The 23,624-nt window shown below is 36.5% G+C and overlaps 3 protein-coding genes across 5 annotated transcripts in view; 1 reads left to right on the forward strand and 2 right to left on the reverse strand.

Moving 5' to 3' along the window:
- Positions 1-2,786, forward strand: part of pacsin1a (protein kinase C and casein kinase substrate in neurons 1a) — a 31,394-nt gene extending 28,608 nt beyond the window's left edge. For both annotated transcript variants that reach the window (XM_030139347.1, XM_030139346.1), the window contains one exon: positions 344-2,786. In XM_030139347.1, coding sequence (XP_029995207.1) covers positions 344-453 — 110 coding nt within the window. In that variant the 3' untranslated portion in view covers positions 454-2,786. The remainder of the gene's footprint in view (positions 1-343) is intronic.
- On the reverse strand, positions 1,297-12,264 carry LOC115422801 (SAM pointed domain-containing Ets transcription factor-like). Of its 2 annotated transcripts, XM_030139350.1 has the most exons (6): positions 12,073-12,264; positions 7,121-7,555; positions 5,517-5,714; positions 5,377-5,421; positions 4,441-4,575; positions 1,297-3,726 (listed from the first exon to the last, which is right to left on the reverse strand). In XM_030139350.1, exons 2-6 carry the CDS (start codon positions 7,536-7,538, stop codon positions 3,545-3,547), a joined length of 978 nt encoding a protein of 325 aa, XP_029995210.1. In that variant the 5' UTR covers positions 7,539-7,555; positions 12,073-12,264; the 3' UTR covers positions 1,297-3,544. The 2 variants fall into 2 exon arrangements, with proteins under 2 accessions (XP_029995210.1, XP_029995209.1); XM_030139349.1 differs by lacking the exon at positions 12,073-12,264 and having other exon boundaries at positions 7,121-7,839.
- Positions 12,265-15,820: 3,556 nt separating this feature from the next.
- Positions 15,821-22,532, reverse strand: LOC115422802 (protein ILRUN-like). The gene is made up of 5 exons (XM_030139351.1): positions 22,291-22,532; positions 20,820-20,974; positions 20,531-20,728; positions 18,649-18,941; positions 15,821-17,953 (listed from the first exon to the last, which is right to left on the reverse strand). The coding sequence occupies exons 1-5, from the start codon at positions 22,446-22,448 to the stop codon at positions 17,918-17,920; spliced, it is 840 nt and encodes a 279-aa protein (XP_029995211.1). The 5' UTR covers positions 22,449-22,532; the 3' UTR covers positions 15,821-17,917.
- Between the last annotated feature and the right edge of the window lie 1,092 nt (positions 22,533-23,624).

Below are 23,624 nucleotides of genomic sequence, written 5' to 3' on the forward strand. Positions count from 1 at the left end.
GTGAAAGGAAAGAATTTAAAAAAAAAAAAAAAATTGAACTTTGACCTACCTTTCTCAAAATGTAATGATATCTATTCTGGGTCACTGGTAATCTGTAAACCCAGTTTGGCTTGAATTGAACTAATAGTTTTGCTGCTAAAGTGTTAACATTGTAACAAACTGAACCAAAAAAAACAATACTCTTGCCTGCTCCTTCAGGAGGTGGGGTGATAATATATTGAGTTGTTGTTCAGTCCTAATTTACGGCTCTGTAACCCTCCAGCAGATAATTAAATCATATTTTCATTTTATATTACATGATTGAAGATCCCGCAGTGATTAAGAAGTGGTGTCTCTTTCACAGGCGATGAACTGACCAAGACTGAGGATGAAGACGAACAAGGCTGGTGTAGAGGTCGTTTGGACAACGGCCGAGAGGGACTGTACCCAGCCAATTATGTTGAGCCAATCTAGTCATGTTACTAGACAAGGACATGCCATTGGAGGCAGATTGAACTGTCCCGTCCAATTGCACCGCACATAGCCAGAGACTTAAGAGCAACACATCCCCTGCCCAACAGACGCGCCAAGCAGTCTTGCCTAAATAAAAACTTAGTAACCTAAAAGACAGTATATCAGTATAATATATTTTATCCATCATTTGGGGTGGGTGGACTTAAAACATTGAAAAACAGGAGCAGCAGTTATTCCAGTATATACACACTCAGCTATAACATCACAACAGTGCAGGAACACCTTTGCTTCTCTGTGTAGCTGTATTTAACGTATAATGCAGCTTATTTAAACTTGCAGTATACTGCAGTCTGTTCTCTTGTGAAAATGGGAAGATAATATAATCAGTTATGCCCATTAAACAAAGAAGAGCTTCTCTAACCTGCATTGTGTATATACAGTGTGATGCCATTTTTGTGTAGCATTTTTAATGCTGTGTGTGGTCCGTTGTCATTCTTACATCGGGAATGCTGTGTAGTGTTAAAAGTACCACAGACAGTATCCTCTTTTTTGTTTTTGTTTTTTTGTTTTTCTTTGTGATTTGGTCCAATCTCTTTTCCAGTGTGTGCAGTGCTATGTGTTTTTAACTGTTTCTGACCTTGCATAGCAGCATGTGCTATGCAAAAACTTGCATTCCCTGAATCCTGCAGCCTCATTTAAGGCTACAACTTGATGCAACACTTCAACTACCAATGCAGAGTTCACTTCTAACATCACATGCTTCTGGACATGCACGTTTTTTCTGTTTTCATGAGAGGAAGCTTGCTGATGAACTGATTTTATGTGTTTGCTTTATTTTCAACATTTTTTTTTTAGCATCACAAGGTCTTTGACAACATCATCGTCATGCAATTCATGGAAATGATACACAGTACATTTTCTGCAGAAGCTTTCATTCTTGGTTCAGTAATTCTTATTTTACTCCACCACTGCGAACAAGAAACACAAGTGATGCATTCCCTCAGACTGAAGCTGGATCAAGTCATCTTCTTGAGGTTGCCACTGCATTATAAGAGGAGGGTTTTGAACAATGCCTGTACCAGGCACTTTTCTTCCAGATCAAGGGGCCAATGGAGGCTTGTCAATGCATTACTGTGCACCAGACTGTTGTCTGAGAGTCGAAGCCTCTCCAACAGGACATGAATGTACTAGTGTTTGGGCTTGAAAGAGGGCATGTTGTCTAAACATTGTTCTCCACTGTCATTTGAAGCCCTACCTAGCAAAAAACACTAGTTATGTGGCCCGTTTCCCTGCTGAGCCAAAGAATGACCCGCTACCATCAGTTATCTCTTTTCTCTCCATGCAATAACTTCACATATCACATGTAAAACAGCTTCAGTGAAGATCAACTTGTAGCTGCCTCCCAGTCCACCCAAACTTCATTTATCTGTAAAGCACTGTGTAATGACACAGGGAATACATTTGTCACCAGGATTCTATTGCACATAAGACGATTCTTCCACAGTGCAATACCTAGTTATTATTAAATCTGTAACTTGCTCCATAGAAATTAAATTTCTAGCAGGACTTTTATTCATCCGATTAGAGAATTTATCTTGCCACGAGTTGCACCTAAATCTCTGATTAAATAATTAGATGGGAGAGATGCTTTTTATAACTTAGTTGTCCTGAAGTTTTTAACTTTCACTGGACTGCAGTCAGATGTGTTTAGCTCTGTGTCTGGAAATGGATTCGACAGGTTTGGGTCTCACACATGAGGAGAAACACATCACCAGCTCACAAGTTGTGTCTTAGAGTAAAGCTGTCCAGCATAGCAAAAAGGACTTCTACCATCAAACTGTCCCACATCCTCTATATACATCACATATACACAGACACACACAAACACACATACGTTAAATACACATTATACACAATACACATCAAAACATGCAAATTCAAACACAGAGTCAGCATTACCAGGTTAATATTTTGAGGGAAACATCTTTGTCATCCAGTATGTATGAGTTGTGTAAATGTAACAGAAAAAAAATGTTTAAAAAAATTGCAAGTGATTGACTATAAAGACAAAATGTAGTGTTATACATGTAAATGTGTTTCATTAAAATAACAGCAATGGAAAACATATTAAGTAATAGGTACCATATCGTATGAATTTCATTGCAATGGAATTGTCAGTGTACCATAAGAGCGTGACGTTATCCCACGCTGTCAGATTTGTATATGATGATGTAATTTAAAGATTATATTCTATTGTAACTGTACAACTGTGTTGAGTTGAAAATGAGACCTAACCATGTTGAGGCAGTAAAAAGGTGTACATGTAAATGCTTTTTTATGTTGATGATCTCTTCCTTATGCACACGGGTGACAACAGCTCATGTTGTGGAAACCCTATATTAGCGGTCTAGAAGATGTATGTTCATAGTTAGTGATGTACTTTTATCTCCTAACTGGTGTAGTGCCTGTTCATCTTGATGTAACAAGAAGTTCATTTAAATATGCATAAAGATGATTATGATCACAGATAATAATATGACGATAGTGATGAAAAATCTGAATCAAATTTGTTGTGATGGTGTCAATATTGCGATATTGGTTTGAAAGGGAAACAAGTTTGTTGAAAAAAAGTAGCGTCTGTGTGTTTTTTGTTAAAATTTGAGTAGAATTATCATGTGTTACTATTTTAAAACAAACAACATTTGGTAATAATTTGTGGTTTTATTACAAATCCCAAATATAACCCGAAAAGAAATGTAAATCTATTAATCAAAACAAGCTTGTATTAAAATAGCACTACAACTTCTGAATACTCTTAATGACTAAATTAGAATAACCAAAAGTCTCAAAATATTAAAGGCTTTCCACATGGAAGAAGAGATGTGTGAAACTAAACTTTACACCAAGAAATGGGGAAAAAAATCCAGTTTTAAAAGATTACAACAGGCAGGAGTGCATGTTTAAAAAGTAGGCAGTCTTTATATTGAAACAAACTCCAAATATAATGAATGAGCTTTAGAGTTCCTGTTACGTCTGTTGTATGTCCAGCATATCTTCAGCTCATCTTCAGCTCATTCTCCTGTGGTTCTGTTCACCAAACAGGGTGGACAAACTGGTAGACCAGTCTGCCTGAGACGTCTGGCTTACGGATGATGCCTTTCTTGTAGTACTGGCGTATAGAGCGGCTCAGTTTGTCATAGTTCATGGCTGGACGGTTCTTCCTGATGCCCCAAAGACGGGCCACGTGAGCAGAGTCTTCAATTTTAAAAATCCCTTTTGAGATAAGATAAAATGTAAAACAAGATGATTGGTTCTCTGATGTTTTAAACCCAAAGGTGCTATTGAATGAATGCTCAGAATAGGTCAGTCAAAGGCATGTAATTACATTTATGCTCTAATTTCTGCTGAATTCTGTCCTCTTTACTAGGGATGCACCAGTTGCAAAAGTCTTGGCCAATGCTAATATTTAAATAGAAGGCTCTGGCACAACTTCACCCACTTTCAAGGTGCATGTCGACGGAAAAAAACTTACCACAGGAGCTGGTTATGTGTTTCCTGCTGAAACTCATTGGTTTATATTTAGACTGAAATAAATTTCTTCTCTATTACAAGTGCTGCTAGAGTTCATGGCCTACACCAGTACTGATATTTAAACATTTTGCTATATTCCATTTTGGTTGATGCCCAATGCAATGTTACTTTTAATATCTTTGCTTAGATTTTGTTATTATTTATTCCCCCTTAACAAAGACATTTTCATTAATTTAAAATACTTACTATTTTAAAGTCTTTCAGCACTTCATTACATTATGTCTGAATGAACACAGAGTCAAGCAAATTTATGAAAAAACCTTCAACATGCTGCGACAGACAAACATCTGTTACTGTCATTGGTGAAAAGACATCATGTTTGCTGATACTGATATTGGTCGATATCAGTAAATATTGGCTGATACCGATGTATCGATGCATAACCATTTTTCCTACCTTTCTCTTTGTTGAGCCAGCGGATGCAGCGGCTGTAGTTATGAGGTTTACGGAGCAGGTCTCTGAGGAACTGCCACAGATGGATGGGCTGACTGGGGTAGTTACAGACCACATCTGACCAGGAATCGTCATCACCTAAGAGAGTTTCCGAAACCACACTTCATTTTGCCTGTCTGTAGTTTAGTGTACCTCAGCTATTCATTCCGACAATGTAAGGCACAGGTGTCAAACGTGTGGCCTGGGTGCCAAACCCAGCCCACCAAAGGGTCCAATCCGGCCCATGGGATGAATTTGTGAAATGCAAAATTACACTGAAGATATTAACAATCAAGGATGTTAAGATCATTTTTGGTCAGTTCAATCTAAAGTGGGTCAGACCAGTAAAATACTATCATAATAACCTATAAATAATGAAAAAGCTAATTTTTCTCTTTGTTTTAGTAGGAAAAAAGTACAATTACACAAAAATGTTTACATTTCCAGACTAGCCTTTTAAAAAAAAATGTAAACACCCTAAAATGTCTTAAGAGAAATATGTGGAATTGTACCAATGTTCTGCCTGTTACTGAATGTTTTGTTTATTTAAAGATCCACTGTGATCTATAAGTTGTGATAAAAATGATAAACTCAAGCGTAATATTGTTAAAATTGCCCTTATTTTTCAGGTTTTTCATATTTGTTCATGTTATGTTCAAGTACAGTTCGTAGATGTAAACATTTCCATTATGGATTTTTTTTTTTTTTTTTCCACTCAAAAACATAGAGAAAACTTTGGAGTTGATATTATTTATAAGTTCTCATCCTATTATTTATATTATTTTACTGGTCCAGCCCACTTTATATCATATTAGGCTGTATGTGGCCCTGGAACTAAAATGAGTTTGACACCCCTGGACTAAGGTAACACCTCAGAGGATCTTACATTTCAGTACTCACCAGACTTTCCATTTTCTGTCGGACAGCGCTCTTTCATTGCTGCAGCTTAAGAAACAAACAAAAACAAAGAAATGACCAGTTAAACATTACCATCACCACTACTAAATGCTTGCACTTGCCTTTACTTCCAGCCTTGTTACCTGATCTCCAGATGTCCAGATGGGCATACAACATGTCTCCAAACTGCGAGGTCCTCTGTCTGAAGTCTGCCTCTGTCATGGAGCATAGGTTACTTCCGGTTAATTCCTGAAAGACCATGCTGATCTGTGGCAGCCTGTACAGATGCTCCGTCCACAGCAGCCATTTCTGAACATGCATACAGGTCCAGTCCATGGGGTCTGATAAGGAAAACAGAGTGAAAGGACAGAAGTATTAAGCAGCTCCTAACTTATTCACCTTTGAGTTGTCCGATTTGGGTCTGTTGCAGTGTTATTCTTGCAGGAAAAATGGTTCTGAGACATTATTTCAGTGAAACAGGCTACAATGAAGTTGCATCTGTAGAAGTGTCATAAAAGCTGCTTGTGTTCCTTTTCTTCAGTGGTTTTGCTTTACGGTGGGTTTTAGGTCAAACTAGAGTGGAATAACAGCAGAAGACAGAGAAAGGAATTGAAGTTTTACCGGTTTTTACCAAATACAGCACTCAGAATGTACATCAATAAGAGATTTAGGATGTTGAACATGAACTGTGAACTGGAACACACTGAATAACAACAAGTATTTGAATATTGGCCCAGTCGTTTTTGTTATTCTAAATCAGTTTAGCTGCTTTTTGGCACCTGGTTGGACTCCAAAAAACAGTTACAGGGTCAAAACTCTGTAAAAACACAGTTAAAAAAAAAAAAAAAAGGAAAATCAAAATAATACTGCAAACAACAGTAAAAATAAAAAAACACAGGAAAACAATGTAAAAAAAAAAAAAAAAAAAAAAAAAAAGAAAGAAAGAAAGCCTAAACCATCTATTTTTAGAACGAGTCGGTCTCAGTCACTGCTCTGTGTTTTCCCCCTCATTACACAAGTGGCAGGGGGTGTACTGAGCATGCTCAGATTTCTCCAGGAAGAACAAGGTCTGTTCTATCAGCGCATTTAGAATTTTTTTCATTGAGCAAACGGTTGAACTTTTATGTATATTTAAAATAAATCACACTTTCAAAATGCTCACCACTAACACGTTAGTTAGATGAAAAACCAGAATCAAAAATATGACTGTTTACACTTTTTTCAACATCAGTTCCTATTATTGGTCTGTATCTCAAAAAAAAAACATGATTAACAGTTAATCCTTTGCAGTAACAGAAAGTTTACAGAAGGAGTTTTATTGGCATGATTTGCATAAGAAATCATGTGATTTCTACCTCTGCAGCAGCCAGTACTCTTACAAATACCCTCTGAAGCACTATGAATGTCTCTTTATTTCCATGTTGCTTTAGAGGCCAGCTGTAACAAAGTAAAAGCAAATAACCAAACATGCACAACGAACAATTTTCAAGCCTGCATAAAGACTAAATTCATAAGAAGTAAAGATGAGCTTCTGTCAACAGCAAAGTTTGCACAACGTGGGATGGGCCTCAGATACTCGCCGAGTGTCATCGTCAGTGTGGAGATATGAGCAAACAAAGAAATGATGGCTTCTGAAGGTCTGTTTAGCCAGTTATGACATTACAGCTTCTGCCAACACTTTTAATGTCAGGTTTTTTGTTTTTCATTGTGTAATAATGAGACACTAGGCAATTGTTTTCAGTCCTACCTGGTGCTATGTTGAGCAATTTGCAAGCTGTGTCGATGTCTTTTAACACTTCTCCCACCACCATGGTATGGACCTGCTCCAGGCAGCGCTCTTCTGCCTGACTCTCCATCTCAGAGTGAGGATCTTGGGTTTGGGTGGGTGCAGGTGGGCTCAGATCCACAGTCCTGAATGGAGGAGGAGCTGGAGCAGGTACCTCTGTCATCCTCAGCAGCCAGGGGTTCTCCTCTATAGTTAGTCTGTCATAATAAGGCATGTAGACCCCAGACCAGTTGTGCTCATTAATCTCCAACAAACTGCAGGTTGGTTTGATGTCTTCTTCCTTGAGCGAACAGGCCATCCTGGTGTCAGGATTAGGCTGACTGATGTAAAGAGGTGGATGTGTGGAGTACAGCATGTGTTCATAGCCTGGACTCTCCATTCTCAATGTGTTCAATCCTGAAAAAAACAAAAACATAATTTTGACAAATTATTATCATTACTTGTCTGCTTGACATTTTCTACTGTGTCATTGTGTTGAGTGGCAGTGATGCTGCACTGAAACCCAGATGCCCAATATTTAAACAGAAGCAATCCTAAAGTAAACATGACATTAGTTCTGTGCTATTTACTTTTCTGGGACTTAGTGCATTGAAATAACTAAGAATTGTTCTAACTACAGCCTTTGTTGCTTTTGTTCTTGTCATGTCTTTTACTGGATTAATTTTATCTTAGTTTTAAGTTCATTTTCTGTCAGGTTTTTGTGAAATACTGTTCTTAATTCTCTGATGGATCCTCATGCTTAGGAATATTAAGATGAAACTGTATCTCCAACTACATGTACAAATCATTCAATAGTGTAAAAATGAAACACATTAACAGAAATATTATTGTTTAAAGTTTCTTCAATTAAGTTAATGTGAATAAGTGAAAGTGAATAAATAGTAGTCACTGATTATGCAGACAATGACAGTGAAACAGGAGAAGCTTAGAAAAGTCATAATGACAGAGCACATGTTAATTGTAAAGGAAGATTTATATAAAGATTTAAGCAATGGCTACTGCCACAGTACTGTGACACGAAATATTGGTTTGTCTATTGCCACAGACCAATCATATGTTAGCATCTGTACCAGAGCCAATCATGGATACTGTTACATGAACTTATTATCCTCTTGTTGCCACAGTACTGTGGTGATATATGGTGTATACTTCAGTGCATTCTTTTGTGCATTTTGCTACCACAGTACTGTGGCAACTGATGGAAGAAACAACAAATTAGTGATAGTATATAGTACAGAATATGAATTATTGTTCTAGATGCTCTATGTGTTGTTTTACAGTGTTCTTTGCTCTGTGCAGTCAGTGAGATTGAGGCTTTAAGGGAACGTGAGGTATTGTTTTGGGTTGTGACAAGTGACCAGTCTACACATGATGTAATGAGGGTGCTGATTGGCTCTGTGGTAATAGACAAACCAATATTTTGTACCACAGTACTGTGTCAATAGCCAGTTCTTATTTATTAATAATTATAAGTAATTATTTATATGCACTGTTGTCTATAAAACTGGAATCATTCTTTTTTTAATATGTCTTTTTATTTCTGTTTATACACACCAGTAACCTTTGACTAAGTACAATGATTACATACTGAGTCCCAGTTCCACTTTATTTATCAAGAATAAATCACATTGTCACAATTATTTCATATGCAGAGGTTAAAGGTATTTTATTCCAACTTCAGAGACAATGGTATATATAAAAATACAGAACAAAGGGTGGAACCCATAAATACCAGGATAAAGGATAAGTAACTGAAACAAATGTGTTATGAGTAAGAGTATGAGTAAGAGAACAGCTCAGTGGCCTGGGAGTGGTGTTGCCAGTATTTAATTTGACAAAACAGAGTTTCATGCACCTGGATGAAAAGTAAATACAATATGTTTGAACTAGACTCGACATAAATGAAAGGATTTTGCATTCATTGAATACATAGGACATCAATAATAAATATGACAAAATAAGCATCATGAGGTGCAAATGAAACTTAAATTGATATAAAAAATGTGTACACTTTTACACTGTAGTATTTATTGATACAGAACCCAAATGTGCCAAACATTGCACTACATGTGTGCAAAGACAAGAGCATTAGTCATGCGAGCTGCCATCAGTTCAATATATATTTAATACACAAAGCATGTTCTGTAAAATAAGAAATGTAGATGATTCCGTGACAAAAAAATGAATTGTTTTGTGAAGAAAACACAAGTGAAGACCCTGGTGTTAAAAGTACTGAAGTCATAAAAAAAAGTCTGTTCAAAATATTTATAGGGTGGACTTAGGACAAATACAACATGTTTATATGATCAACTTGAATTGTCCAAAAATGTGACTTCAGCACTTTTTAGTCTTCAAGTATGTTTCCAGATTTGTTATCAGTGGATCTTTATTTGATCTATTTACTTTCTTCCAGCGGTCAGTTTTTTACTTATCACTGATCATGGGCTGACCTCGATCGCACGAATCATTCTGACAATGAGGTCTAAAGTTTTTTCCTAAACTTACATACACTGTCATCCTGTGTAGTAATATTAGAAATGTGTTTAAAGAAACAGATATTATTTCCTGTCCTCCCAGTATTAGCATTTTTAAAGTTAAGCAGCTGTCAAAACTCATTCTTCTGGATTATCCTTCCATCGTCAGTGTATATGGACTTGTCAGTAAATCTCTGTGCTGCTCAAATGAAAGAAGCATTCTCATGAAAACAAGGCACAAAGTATGTTATTTGTTCACTAAGTTTGGTGCTGTGTTTAACATCTCATTAGACGGCAGCCAGACTGATAACAGAGGCGTTTAGGTGATATGCAGAGCTTTGGTCATTCATCGCCTCCTGCATTCTACTGTTGTTTGGACAAAAGGACATGTGTGTAATTACACACCTTTATGAGTGTGTCTGGACTGTCCTGCATGGAGTTTAAGACTGTTAGATGCATAAAGCTGCATGGCTTTTTAACCCATAAAGACCCAAAAAGCTGCCAGTGACCAAAAGCATCTACTCATCTCTATTGTTTAATACTGTTGATACACTAATTCTATCAATACATATAATTGGCGTAAAATGCAGTTTTTCATCTTTTCATGGTCATCTGATATGACCCATTTGGACATTCAGAGGCTCCTTAGTTACCGTCAACTCAGAAAAACATTAAGTATACCAGTTTTTAGTACCTTTACGGTGGTGTTTTGCAGCTAATCTTATATTTACTTTACTACCTTCACTTTTCTACCAGTGAGTTAGCCCCTAAAGACCCAAAGATCCACTGTTGACCAAAAGCATCTACGGATCTAACAGCTGATCCACTAATCCTATCAATCCACATAAATAATTGGTGTAAAATACAGTTTGTCATCTTTTCATGGTCATCAGATATGACCCATTTGGACGTTCAGAGGCTCCTTAGTTACCGTGGAAACATCGTCATCCTCTACAACATTGATTCACCAGTAAAACCCATGGAGTTTAACAAATGACACTTGGTTTATGTTTAGTTAATGATATATTTTACTGAAAAAGTCACATTTTTTTTCAGTTTTCTGTGTTTCTGATAAAATAACCCTCAACTTTAATCTCTGTTTTTATGATCATCTGTAGAAAAATACCTGATTTTCACTTAAAAACCTCTGGAACAGTCTTCCTGATGACGTGAGACAGGCCTCTACTCTGACAATATTTAAGTCCAGGCTGAAAACGGCTCTGTTCAACTGTGCATAGAACAACTGAAAGTGTTCTATCTGTACTCTTCTCTTTTACTTTATTTCAATTGATTATTATTTATATTTTACTGATTATGTTTTAATTGTAATTGTGTGTTTTTAACCACTCTTTCCCATTTTTGTAAAGCACTGTGAATCGTTCTGTGTATGAATTGTGCTATACAAATAAATTTGCCTTACCTTGCCTTGCCTTAAAAATTGTAAACAAAGAGTATAACATTGGACAAAATGGTGACAGATCACTTAACAAAAGTTAAATATAAAGAAAAAAATATTTTGGAATTGCCACAAAAGTAGTCCTGGGTCTTTGTGGGTTAATTTTACAATTAAAAACTCAAACTCAGATAACTCATACGTTCACATTACTGCACCTTTGTCACATTCACACCTGTATGTATATAGTATATATTTACTTCCATTTCCTGTAGATTTGTACATATGCAAATCTTGTATTTTTTTCTGCTTTATTAGTATAGTCTATTTATGTCATTTATTGCTTTTATCTCTTCCCACTTACTTTCTTTATTGCTTTTTTGCTATTTGCTAGTGTTTTTTCAAGACTGTTTTTGTACACGACTGAGCTACTGTGATCAAGTAATTGCCCTTGTGGATCAATAAAGTTTGTCTAAGTTTAAGCCTAAAAATGGGGGAACATTGCTGCAGACGTATGTACAGCATAATAATACAACACATGCAGTTTCATATTTTGGACTGTATCATTGACTGCATTGGCAACAAATGTAGTACAGTGACAATTAGAATGAATACTAATGTCAAAAAGACAAACAGTAATACAAATAAGAATAATGCATTGTTCTAATGAAAGTACATTTCTCAACATTAGGATGTGCATTTTAGTAATGCTGCAGGTTTTAAAAAATCCAAATAAATAAAAATCTATTGTTGTATGTAATATATATAAGAGCAAACTAAGTCATTGGTTTCAACACTATCTTATTATACTGTATAATATTTAGTTTGATGTGTGTACGATAACATAGTAAGCTGAAAGGACTGTGTTTTATATTTGAATTTTCTATAGGTGACAGTTTGAAGAGTATATTTTCAGTTAAAGTTTAGGATCTTCTCCTGCAGCTAATAAAAATCACAATGATGTAATAGTTGCAGGCCATACCGTATAGTAGTAATAAAGAGTACAAAACAAGGAGGAGCATTATTCTGAAGCATTATTGTCTTACCTTTGACTTTTGGGCAGGTTGAGTTCACTAGAGTTGTCTGGTTTCCACTGATGATGCTCCTGCAAACTGCAAACTGCAACTGTCTTTTACAGTCAACACTGTCCTCTGACTCTGTTGCCTTCAGGTGAAGATGTGCAGGTCATCAGAAAGTGGGCTGGTGGTTTTTTGTCATTTCTTTAAAGCATTTAAAGCTGGAACATTTCTGCCCATTCCATCTACTGCTACACCTTACTGGCTCCAGGTCCAGGTAAGGTCTGAGAGTTTGACTTTTTTGAGAGACAGCACCTTTGTGTCATATCGATTCTGAAGAAAAAGGGTGTGTTCTTATAAGGGAGGCTGCTCTCAGTAAGGACTTAATAATGACTGGAGGCAGTATTCACATGGAGAGTTCTTTAAGTAAACAAAGCAGATGAGTCTTTACAGCCTGAGGATACTCACCGTTAAAGACTTTTAAAGTTTAATTCTCTTTTGTGTAACATTTCCATGCTGCGTAGATGAAAGACAAAACTGTTAAAGCTGAAGAATTATTAAAACCACTTTTTTTTTTTATCTAATCTAATCTTATTTGTCAGGGAAATTGTACCAAAGTTCACCAGCTTGACTGCAAGTTGAGAAATCACTTAAGAATGCTGTAACACTTATTTTCATACAAGTTAAAGAGAAGTGAGCATTGAATCTTCAACGAAAAATAGACAGATGTCCTACTTATATGCGTGGACAATCCTATGTCTGACTAAGGGAGGACTGTTGCCTATTAAGTATTATACACCAACATCATTAAATCACCTGCTGGGAAAGATAAGAAGTAATATTAAAGGTATGTTAAAATATTTTCAGTGGTTGTAGGAGCTGAAAAGCAGGTGAAAGCATAGACAAGAATGAGCCAAAGAGGAAAAAAGTAAACGTGCAAATGTTTGCTTAGCAATACAAGGTTGTGTTGAAATATTCTCAGGAGCTGCTGCCTGTGAAACTGTCACACTTTTTGTAATTTAATTCTCAAGGAACTAAACAGCCACCAGCGACCAAAAAGCATCTACTGATCTATAATAACCTATGATCCGCTAATTCTATCAATGTGTTAAAATAATTCACGTAAAATGCACTTTCTCAGGTTTCATTGACGTCAGATGAGTCTTTTTTGGACATTCAGAGACCCCACAGTGAATGTAAAAACAGAATCAGCCTCTACAACACTGAATCATTAGTGAAACCCATGTAGTCTGTTGTAGTTAGTTTGTTCTTGTGTGTCCGGTTAATGACATGTTTTGCTGAAAAAGTCACCTTTTCTTCAGTTTTTCTTCTTTGAGCTTTTAGGAATATCTGCACAATCGGTAAATTAAATATAGGAAAATAGATGCTTTTCACTGAAAAATGCAAAAGGCAGAGGATAATGTTATAACAAATGATGATACATCACTCAGGAAAGGTTGAATGCAGGAGAAAATTCATTTGAAAGTCTTTAAGGTTAAGGTACACATATGATTCATTTTAGGTCATCTCAGAAAAACATTAAGTATACCAATTTGTAGTACCTTTACGGTGGTGTTTTGCAGCTAATCTTATATTTACTTTACTACCTTCACTTTTCTACCAGTGAGTTAGCACCTAAAGACCCAAAGAGCCACTGTTGACCAACAGCATCTACGGATCTAACAGTTGATCCACTAATCCTATCAATCCACATAAATAATTGGTGTAAAATACAGTTTGTCATCTTTTCATGGTCATCAGATATGACCCATTTGGACGTTCAGAGGCTCCGTAGTTACCGTGGAAACACTGTCATCTTCCACAACATTGATTCACCAGTAAAACCCATGGAGTTGGATCAATGACAGTGGATGGAAACACTTGGTTTATGTTTAGTTAATGAGAGATTGTACTATTAAGTCACTTTTTCTTCAGTTTTTTTCTGATTTGATATAGCAACCTTTGACTTTACTCTGAGCTTTTATGAACATCTACATGATCAGTGAATTAAACAAAGGAAAATGGATGATTTTCACCAGAAAAAATGCAAAATTCAGAGGATAATATGATAATATATGGTGACAAATCACTTAGGAAAGATTAGATAGAGAGAAAAATTCATCTGGGAATAGACACATGTTGTCAGTTCCCAAATGAAAGTTACACATTCAGCCTGAGCAAATGTGAATAAAGGTCACCTCCTCTGGCTGTGGTTGTACATACAGAGCTACAAGAGGATATCATCTAGCAGAGACTCTCCTGCTTTAGCTGATTTCAAAATGATTTTTATGTGAACCCTCATGTTACCAGGCAAGACATTAAGAACACTGTCATGTTCACTATGTCAGGGTTAAGAAGTAAAAAACACTTGCTGGGGAAAATACTAATCAGACAAAATCAAGGTAATTAAACAGAATAAATAATCTGCAGTCATTAACATGGCCATATGTAGGCCTCAGAAGCAGTTAATCAGTTGTAAAACATTTACAGGTACCATTAAATACATCTTTAAGGATGTGCCAACACACATTATATTTTAATAACCCATTTAAAAGCATCTTGTCACTTGTTAACATCCCAGAGCATCTTCTTCCTCATTTATCAGGTCTGATTTTATGGGAGTAGCAGGTATTTGTCATCAAATTTAAACCAACTTAAAAGTGACTGAACATAAGACTTTAACATAACTCAAATAACCACTAGATCACTGTTTTTCAACCTTGGGGTCGGGACCTCACGTGGGATCGCCTGGAATTCAAATGGGGTTGCCTGAAATTTCCAGCAGTTGATAAAAATAAAAAGAAACTTACTAATAAAAAAATATATGGTGAATTGAGAGAGACAATCACAACACATAAAAGACATAACAAACTGAAGCTAAAACTGAAGCACTGTGGTACTGTTTATCTTTCAAATGTTCATTGTGGTCAGTTTCAGATGCTGCAGCTCTTTCATAATTCATAGTTTGAGTTATTGTTTGTTCAGTATTAATTGTCAGCCTTGTAAATCCAAGCTGGACTGACTGTACACCAAGGAAAATAAAATTCTCACTTTGTGCAGTAATCTACACCTGGCTTTTCTGCCTCCGTTCATAATAATATACAATATATAGACTAAATGTCGTCTAAAATTAATGTTAATTTGCAACATAGTATAGCAAACTATTACATGATCAAAAACAAATTAACTTTAGCAAAAAAATGTCTCAGTTCTGAATGTCTGGGGTCGCCAGAAATGTGTGATGTTAAAAGGGGGTCATGAGCCAAAAAAGGTTGGGAACCACTGCACTAGATGCACCGTGGGTTTGTGGTTTGCGTAGTCAAAAACACAATGTCCATAACGTAGATGTATTTCAGGTGGTTCATTCACAGGTTTTGCAGGCAAACCACCAAGGCCTTTTGCTGTCTCTCCTGCTCATCCTGGTTGACTAGACGACTGTGTCTGACTGATAAAGAAAAAAACATAGGCCCACCCAAGTGCTTGCTGACCTCCCTTGGCGCTGCCTATTGATGCCCAGGTGCCCATAGTCTAAATCAATAAGGAAAAGCAAAACAAAAAAGTGCAAAATACTAAAGAATGAAAGTAATAACCTTGAAAGTCAAAAAATATATTCTAAATATTAAACAAATAAATCAAAAACAACTTGCAAAAAATACTAAACTACTAAACAAAAAACTACAGACAAATAGCTCCTACAATGGGCATATAATTTTTCTGTTCTTTATTCTTAAAGTCTAACTCAATGCTCTGACACAATAAATGACACCAAACTGAGTACTTTTGCTTTCAGTGATAATTTAATCATACAAACATTCATCAAACATACAGGAAAAAAAGCTTTCGTCTGTTTGCACTTCCTCGCTCTCATAAATGTCCTGTTGTATGAGTCTAATGCCAACTGATTCACTCTGCAATCTGGCTTGTGGAAACTTCACAGAGATATTACACAAAGAATCAAACACACTGCACTCGATATGTCATCTGCATTAACATTTTGGGACAGACAATGCAAAAAAAAAAAAAAAATCACCACTTTATCACATCAACTTGTTATATTGGCTGGTATTATCATGTGGTCATAGTTCAGTGTCCCTGGAGCTTACAGTTTGTACAAGGGTGTTTACCTGACAACTGCTCAAATCTACTGGCTGTGAGATAAAATGATAGAAAGCATCAGGACTTCACTGTACATGTGGAGGAGAAAAATGTGCATAGGCCTCGTCAGTGCATAGATCAGCCACTTAGTGCAAGCCAATATGAAGTTATAGTGTTCCTATTGTTTCTGTAATTCCTAATTTGTTTTTACAGATATGAATGATCAGCGGGAACATTCTTTAACTTAAGCAGAAATGTGTTAAAATATTTAAAATGCCAGTTAAATGCTTCAACTACTGTATATGTAGAATCTTTGGGCAACCAAATGTTTATTACAACATTCTCCTCTTTTACATTCATTAGGTACATTCAACTTAACATAAAAACAGCAGTTCAACCAATCACTGCTGTTCATGTTGGGTTAAATTCAGCATGTTGTTATTCTGGACAACTAAGGGGATTATTAAAGATACGGCTCCCTCGCCCAATGCATGCTGGGATAGGGTCCAGATAGTGGTATGGACGACATATGCAGGGTTAAAACCATGTTCAATCCTGCAAAATTAACATGCCACTTGATGAAATTAGCTTCGGCTCTGACATTATTTGGCTATAAGACAGAACCTGTGAATGTCATGTGACCAGTAATACTGCGGTATTATCAAATAGTCATTTAATATTGCAAATGTTGATGGAATTAAAAGCTATAAATAACTAATAAATGTATGGGAAGTAAATGTCACTGACTGCTGGTAACCTTTGATATCAGATTTACACTGAAGGAGCATTCTTGATATACCAGTGAATGATAAAAAAAACCTCTTTATTTTACTTTTTAAATCATTAGAGTGTACAGCATCAAAGCCCTAGCTAAAATAATAGAAGCTATTCTAATATAAAACCAGTTTCTCAGTGTTCTTATCTTCAGGTTAATAGTAGTGACTGCTGGCTCCATCTAGTGGAGGAAAACTGCATTGCATCCAAGTTTGCTGGTACTACAAGGACACTTCAGGGAGAGTACATACCTCCACCACTGCCCCTCAGTCTTCTAATATTTATTACCTTATTACCAAGGAGGTAACATAATAGCCCACTCATCAATTGGCATCTGACTTTACCTCAATAAGAACATGCCATGAGGAAAACTCAGCTGTATTTGCAATAATGAAAAGATGTCTCTTCTATTCAGCATTAAAAAAAACAGTTAAGGGTAAATAATGATATCCAATGGTTTGTGTCAAGAGACATCCGATTTGTAAGATTTAGACAGAGAGCAACCCAGTAGCCCAATGAATACACCAAGAGTCAGAGCAGAAGTTGGAGAATCAGTTGGCAAAAATAAATGGCTTTTCCTCCTATGTTTTTTCTTTTCCGATACACACAGACACATGCACACACACATACACACACATATTCACAACATTTTACAATTACACACACCTGTCATCACTATTTCATTTACACTGACAACTAAAAAAAAAAATCAAAAAAAAAAAAAAAAAAAAAAAGTGATCACTCAATAGACTCATAGCACTCATTTTAACTTAGCATTCACACGTGCATACAATGGGTGTGGGATGTTTGAGCTGCACGTCAGGTTGGTTGGCCTCTGGTTTCTCCAAGTGTAGCTGAAGTCGAGAGTGACTTTGCATAAATTGTTAAGTTTTCAATCTACGGACTCTCAAACCAGCTACTGTTAAAGCATCCTTGTTGTCTTACTGGTGTGACAGACTCCAGAGGTACAATTTAGTGCTGCTTCACTGTGACAAGTCCCAATGGTTTAAGATTGCCCAGAAGAATAGGGCTCCTGTATACCCTGTAGGGAAAAGAAATGGTTATTTAAAATGTGTGATTTTCTGCATTTGGTGTTGCTACAATGAACAATAGGTGTTTAGTGGTTTTGTTTCCTGTTTCTTGTGCTTTTAGTTTCTTCTAATCAAGGGTCTCAAACTCATTTTAGTTCAGGGGCCACATGCAACCTAGTTTGAGCTCAATTGGGTTGCAAGAGTAAAATACCATCATAACAACCCATAAATAATAACAATTCCAAATTTTTCTTTGTCTTCATGTAAAAAAGTTAAATTACATGAAAATGTTTACAAACTATCCTTTTGCAAAACATGTGGACAACCTGAAATGTTTTATAAGCTTAAAATTGCACTTATTTTTCTTAAGACCTTTCAGGGTTTTTTTTTTTTTTTATGTTATTCACATTTTGTAAAGGATAGTTTATAGATATAAACATCTTCATAATGTAATTTTACTTTTTTCACTCTAAAACATGAAGAAATGTTTTGAGTTGATATTATTTATAAGTTATTATGTTATTTTACTGGACTGTACTACATTGGGATCACATTGGGCTGTATGTAGCTCCTGAACTAAAATGAGTTTGACACCCCTGCCTTAAGAGGTTTTAATGGTTCATTGTTTTAAAATGTATGTAAAATCAGAGAGGAAAATCTTAATTCACAGGTTTAGGAAATCTCTTTTGTCATCAGCGAGCCTTACCTGGTTATAAGAGACTACTGATAGATTGTTTTGTAGACTGTTTGCTACTAAATCTACAGAGTTGTGTGAAAGTCCATTCTGATCTTGTTGCAGCAGATTAGGACCTCTGTCATCATGGAAACTGTTGTTGTTGCTGTTGGGGCACTTGTTCTTCTGTGGTGATGCGAAGGGGTTGTAGCCTCCTTCTAGACTGCGTTGAGGCTGGGTGCTGAACTCTGCTTGGAAGGAAGATAGCTGCTGTGTGACGCCTAGGAGACCCCCGACCTCCACACTCAGAATCACCCAGATCACATCTGTGAAGAGAAAAGAATTGTGATTAATAACTCAAAGGGTAATGTGACACAGGACCTGTAAGAAAAAATGGGCTGTACTTGTAATTATTAAAATTCAGACAGTTTCTCAGTATGTCACAGTATTTGTTTACATGTTTTATTATATCTTGATTAAATGGACCTATATATGAATTTGTTGTTTATTCTGCCATTCAGAGCATTTGTAATATAAAAGCATTTTAATTTTTATCATGTATTATGAAGGTATTGATTAATATAGGACTTACTTGGCATAAACTGAAACAACGTATAAATTAATATACCTGGTACAGATAAATACAGAAGCAGAATACAAAAGAGTTTCCAATAAAAGCAGAGCTGACAAAATATTCCAATAACTTTAACCGTGCTTCCTTTTCAGATCAATGTTTCTGCTTTGTCTCTTTGTTCTTGCTTAGATGGATTGCTACTGTGTTTGTAACATTGTACAAGGAGTAAATTGTGGGCAATTATTTGTTGTGTTATGAAGTTACAACTGTTAGATGAAAAGCATGCACAGTTAATAGCTGGTCTCTCAATACACTCTGTAGTGCTTCTAGCAGAAAACAATAGGCCTAGTATGTAATTTGCTGCCTACTGAAGCATTATAGCAAGTTATGGGATGGCAGTACATGAAAAATCCATATGATAGGGGAAATTGTGTTTTTGCATGTGAAAGTCTAAACCAAGGTCTGCACCATGGTTGGTTCAGTTACTTTTGCTTTCACAATGCACTCAGTAACAACAACCTTCCTGTAATTATTCTGAAAGTGCAATCTATCCTCCGAAAACTATTTTCATATTGTGCATGAACTCAACTACCTCTTTTGGTCAGACCACATCAGCTGTTTTAGTCCTTACTGTGCCAACTGAGCTGCCAACAAGCCTGATAATGGTCATAACACTGAAACTTCACATTAAAATGGAAAAAAGTATGCCAATGCATGGGTGCAAAGTTAAGCTTATAAATGTCTACACGTCTTGTCTCTTCTAAAGGCACTGTGAAAATAATGTTGTTAGATGAAGTACTACCATGAACACCTACATTAAATATTAAGACACATTAACAGACTATCCCCCTGCTTGAATTTGTACACGGTAAGATCTTGGAGATCATTATGTGGCCATTCATTATTCAAATGAAATTGCAGGGAGATAAAAATTAGAGAACTAAATGACCACAAATTTAATTTCTGAGTGCAAACACAATAGCCACCTAGGGATTTAATAGTTTTCAGTGCAGTAAATGAATGCAAGATGATCTGTAACTTTATCTTCATTAATGAATACTGCTGCTACAACTGCTTGCTTCAGTGTAGTATGAATATGAATTCATAGCTCAGTAGCTGAGTTCAAAAGTAGTTTCAATAATGCATATAAAACAAAGGAGTCTTTCGAAGGCAGAGACAAACATTGCTCTTCATAGTCATCTCAAATCCTAAATAAGAATGTAACCCAGTTTTACAACTGCTGAACATGCAAAAGCATTACAGTCTGATATTCCTGTCTGGGGCTCATCTAGCCAAAGGCAACATTCAATATTTACTTTTGGTGTTTGGGTTATTTCTTACCTCCATAGTAAAGTCCAGTAGCTGTGCACATTCTCCACTGACCCTGGTACATGCCAGGAGAAACAGGGCTTTGCATCTGCACGCTGACATCAGCCATTTCCTGGGGGTCCAGTGACCGCACCATCACCATGTTTACATGACCAAATTGATCCCCTCCAACATACTTCAGACAAACCCCCGGAGGCCACGACTCTGCGCCTGTAAGGTATGCAGATAATAACTATGTTGAAACGAAGTTGCTCTTGAGTTCTGTTGGTGTAACAGACATGTATACATGATTTGTACCCACCTGTGTTTTGTATCCTCCAGGTCTTTGTGAAAGGTGTGTCAGGAGGAACTGACTCTCCCTCACCAATTGTCACATCCTTTACAAAGGACATACATGGTGCACTGATGTTTGGACTTTCAAAGTCATAATAGGCTCCGATGGCTGCCTGTAAATTCCTGGAACAGCAAGAGGAAGAAATACAGGTATTATGAGCATATTTCAATTGTGGCATTAAAGCCCAAACTCTACTACAAATAATACACTGAAAAGGGAGTATCATACATTTCTATTTAAATAAAACTGCGTCTAAGGTATTATCTTGTAGACTTTAGTTTAGTTTAGTTGTTTAAATAAATGTTGCGTGGGTACTATAAAGCGCTTTTTTTGTTTCTTTTGTGGGTACTACAAAGCGTGCAGACTCCAGATAGACTGAGAGTGCGTGCTTCCCGTGACATGTTGGGTATCTATAAACCAGCAGTTTTTATTTTTAGAAGGCCCGCTGCAGAGGACATCACGTGATTTTACTACTGCCTGCACGGCCCACAGACACTGCAAACATTACCCACTGAGAAGCCGCACTGATGTAACACTGCATAAGATTATTCGCAGCAGCCATTCAACTAACTCCACTCCATCACTGTTAAGTTTTCATGCACTGACCTTGACCTGCAGCCACCGGAAGTTACATTTTAATCCAAAAAAAAAAAAAAAAAAAAAACTTAAAAAAAAAAAAACACCAGTCCGCATCAAACTCTTACTCAATATGGATTCAACTAACCCAGTACGTGGCAGTTAGTTATAAATAATGTTCTTCAAAAGTCGAAGAAGTTAATATTTGCCAATTTAAGAGCTAGACTCCTGACACGTTAAGCTGCTATGTTACATAACAATCTGTAGCAGTTCTCACTGTGGCTAGCTTCTGGTGCGCAACTTGACCTGACGTTTGGCCATTTAATCTGTCAGTAAATTGTCTAACAGATAAACAAATCAGGCAAAATATCGATATATAACTTGAACAACTAAAAGAAGTTAGTTAAATTACAAATATCGGTACTACTAAGCGGTTTGAACACCTGCTAACTTCGTAGCTAGCATAAAATGAAAGTGATAGTTAACATGTAGCTAACACTTAACAGCCACCAAACGCAAGTATCATACTACCCCGTGTAAAGCACCACTTATTGATCATATAAGTACTTTTATCCAGTATGAGTTCAGACGCCATCCTGGCCAGTGACGGGCGTCAGAAGTCGAAGACACTGACTCAGCCTGTTAGTTACGTTACTACGACGTCGTTAGCTGTCATTGTACACACGCTTACAACTCACACGTACGCTTGGATAATGTCATAAGAAGAGTGAATAATGTAACGTGTGTGACTATTTCGCTCTAAAAAGAACGCTTTAACACAAAACCCTGTCTTGTGACTTCGTTGCAAAACAATAAGTGCCATTGAGCACTCATAGTAGGCCGGACGGGTCCCCGGGCTCACCAGTTAGTCATATCCAGAAAGAAGGCGCATCCTGCGGGGTTTAGCTGGAAGCCCAGAAGCCTCTGAAACTCCGATATTAAGATATCTTTGTCCGTTGTGCCCATGCAGCTGAATTTCTGCATGAGCTCCGGGTCCAGGTCCAGGTCCATGCCCTCCATTACGGATTTGGCCGGACAGAGACAGCGGCTTCGCTCCTAATTTAGTCCGAGGCCTCGGCTTGTCATAACAGTTAACAACAGGGCCGAGTGCGCATGTCACATGACGATAGTGTCTCCAGTGTACCTGCCCAGACCCAGAGAGAATAAAGGTCTGTACAACAAACCTTCAGATGAAGATTATCTCACATTTCACTTTAAATGAGTCTGAATTTTTTTTTTTGTTTGTTTTTTGTTTTTTTTTGTTTTCAAAGATCACATGCCATCGGCACAGAGAATTTAGTTTTCTTGTTTTTTAATATGCTCAAGTGGAATATATCACTATAATACTGATGTTACTATACCATACATTATCATCATTATTATTTACAACATGCTTACCAAAAGGGGAATATGTTACATATTTATTATCTAATACGTTTATTAGATAATAAATATGTAACATATTCCCCTTTTGGTGTTCATACAATTTGGTGTTTTGTTTTGTTTTTTTTTGGTGGTCATACAATTATTAAAGCATAAAGAAATTCATAAACAGATTTATGAATTTCATATGCCATATCATGGTTTTTCTTTCTGAGAGGAGGGTGTAGTAGACTCTAAAGCCTGTTGGATGAATGTGTAAAGTGCTAAAATAACCTTGAAGACAGTAACAGTCAACAGAAATCAGGGGCCACATACACCCTAATTTGATCTCCACTGGGCCAGACATACTGGTCCAGTGATAGAATAAAAACCTATAAATAATGACAAGTCCTATTTTTCTTTTCTTTTGTTTTAGTGAGAAAATTCTATCATGAAAATGTTTACATTTACAAACTATCCTTAACCTATGAACAATCTGACATTTCACAAGAAAATTAAGCGCAAATTTAAAAATGTTATGCCTGTTACTAAATGTTTTGTGCCTCTGTAGAGCCACTGTGTTCTGTGAGTTGTAATGCACATAAATGATGAAATGATGAGGCACAAGATTATTCTTCAGAAAATTCAGGTTATGAAAGGATAGTGTGTAATTGTAAACTATGCTCATAATGAAATTTTACTTTTTTATATACTGAAACAAAAACAAATGCTTGGAGTTATCATTATTCACAGCTAATTATGCTTTTTTTTTGTTTTTTTTTTACTGGTTCGACCTACTTGAGATCAGTTTGGGCTGCATGTGGCCCCTGAAGT

The sequence above is a fragment of the Sphaeramia orbicularis genome, chromosome 7 (genome assembly GCF_902148855.1).
Source record: "Sphaeramia orbicularis chromosome 7, fSphaOr1.1, whole genome shotgun sequence".
NCBI classification, from domain to species: Eukaryota; Metazoa; Chordata; class Actinopteri; order Kurtiformes; family Apogonidae; genus Sphaeramia; species Sphaeramia orbicularis.

Bases quoted from the DNA above. Each gene is read 5' to 3' on its own strand.
- LOC115422801 (XM_030139349.1), bottom strand. From the start codon at position 7,574: ATGTTTTTGTTTTTTTCAGGATTGAACACATTGAGAATGGAGAGTCCA. The intron at 5,715-7,120 runs GTAGGACTGAAA...TTTCCTTATCAG, and splicing joins ATTGCTCAACATAGCACCAG to ACCCCATGGACTGGACCTGT. The intron at 3,727-4,440 runs GTAGGAAAAATG...TTATCTCAAAAG, and splicing joins CTGGCTCAACAAAGAGAAAG to GGATTTTTAAAATTGAAGAC.
- LOC115422802 (XM_030139351.1), bottom strand. From the start codon at position 22,448: ATGGAGGGCATGGACCTGGACCTGGACCCGGAGCTCATGCAGAAATTC. The intron at 20,975-22,290 runs GTGAGCCCGGGG...TTGCTGTTCCAG, and splicing joins TTTCTGGATATGACTAACTG to GAATTTACAGGCAGCCATCG. The intron at 17,954-18,648 runs GTAAGGCTCGCT...TTTTCCCTACAG, and splicing joins CAGTAGTCTCTTATAACCAG to GGTATACAGGAGCCCTATTC.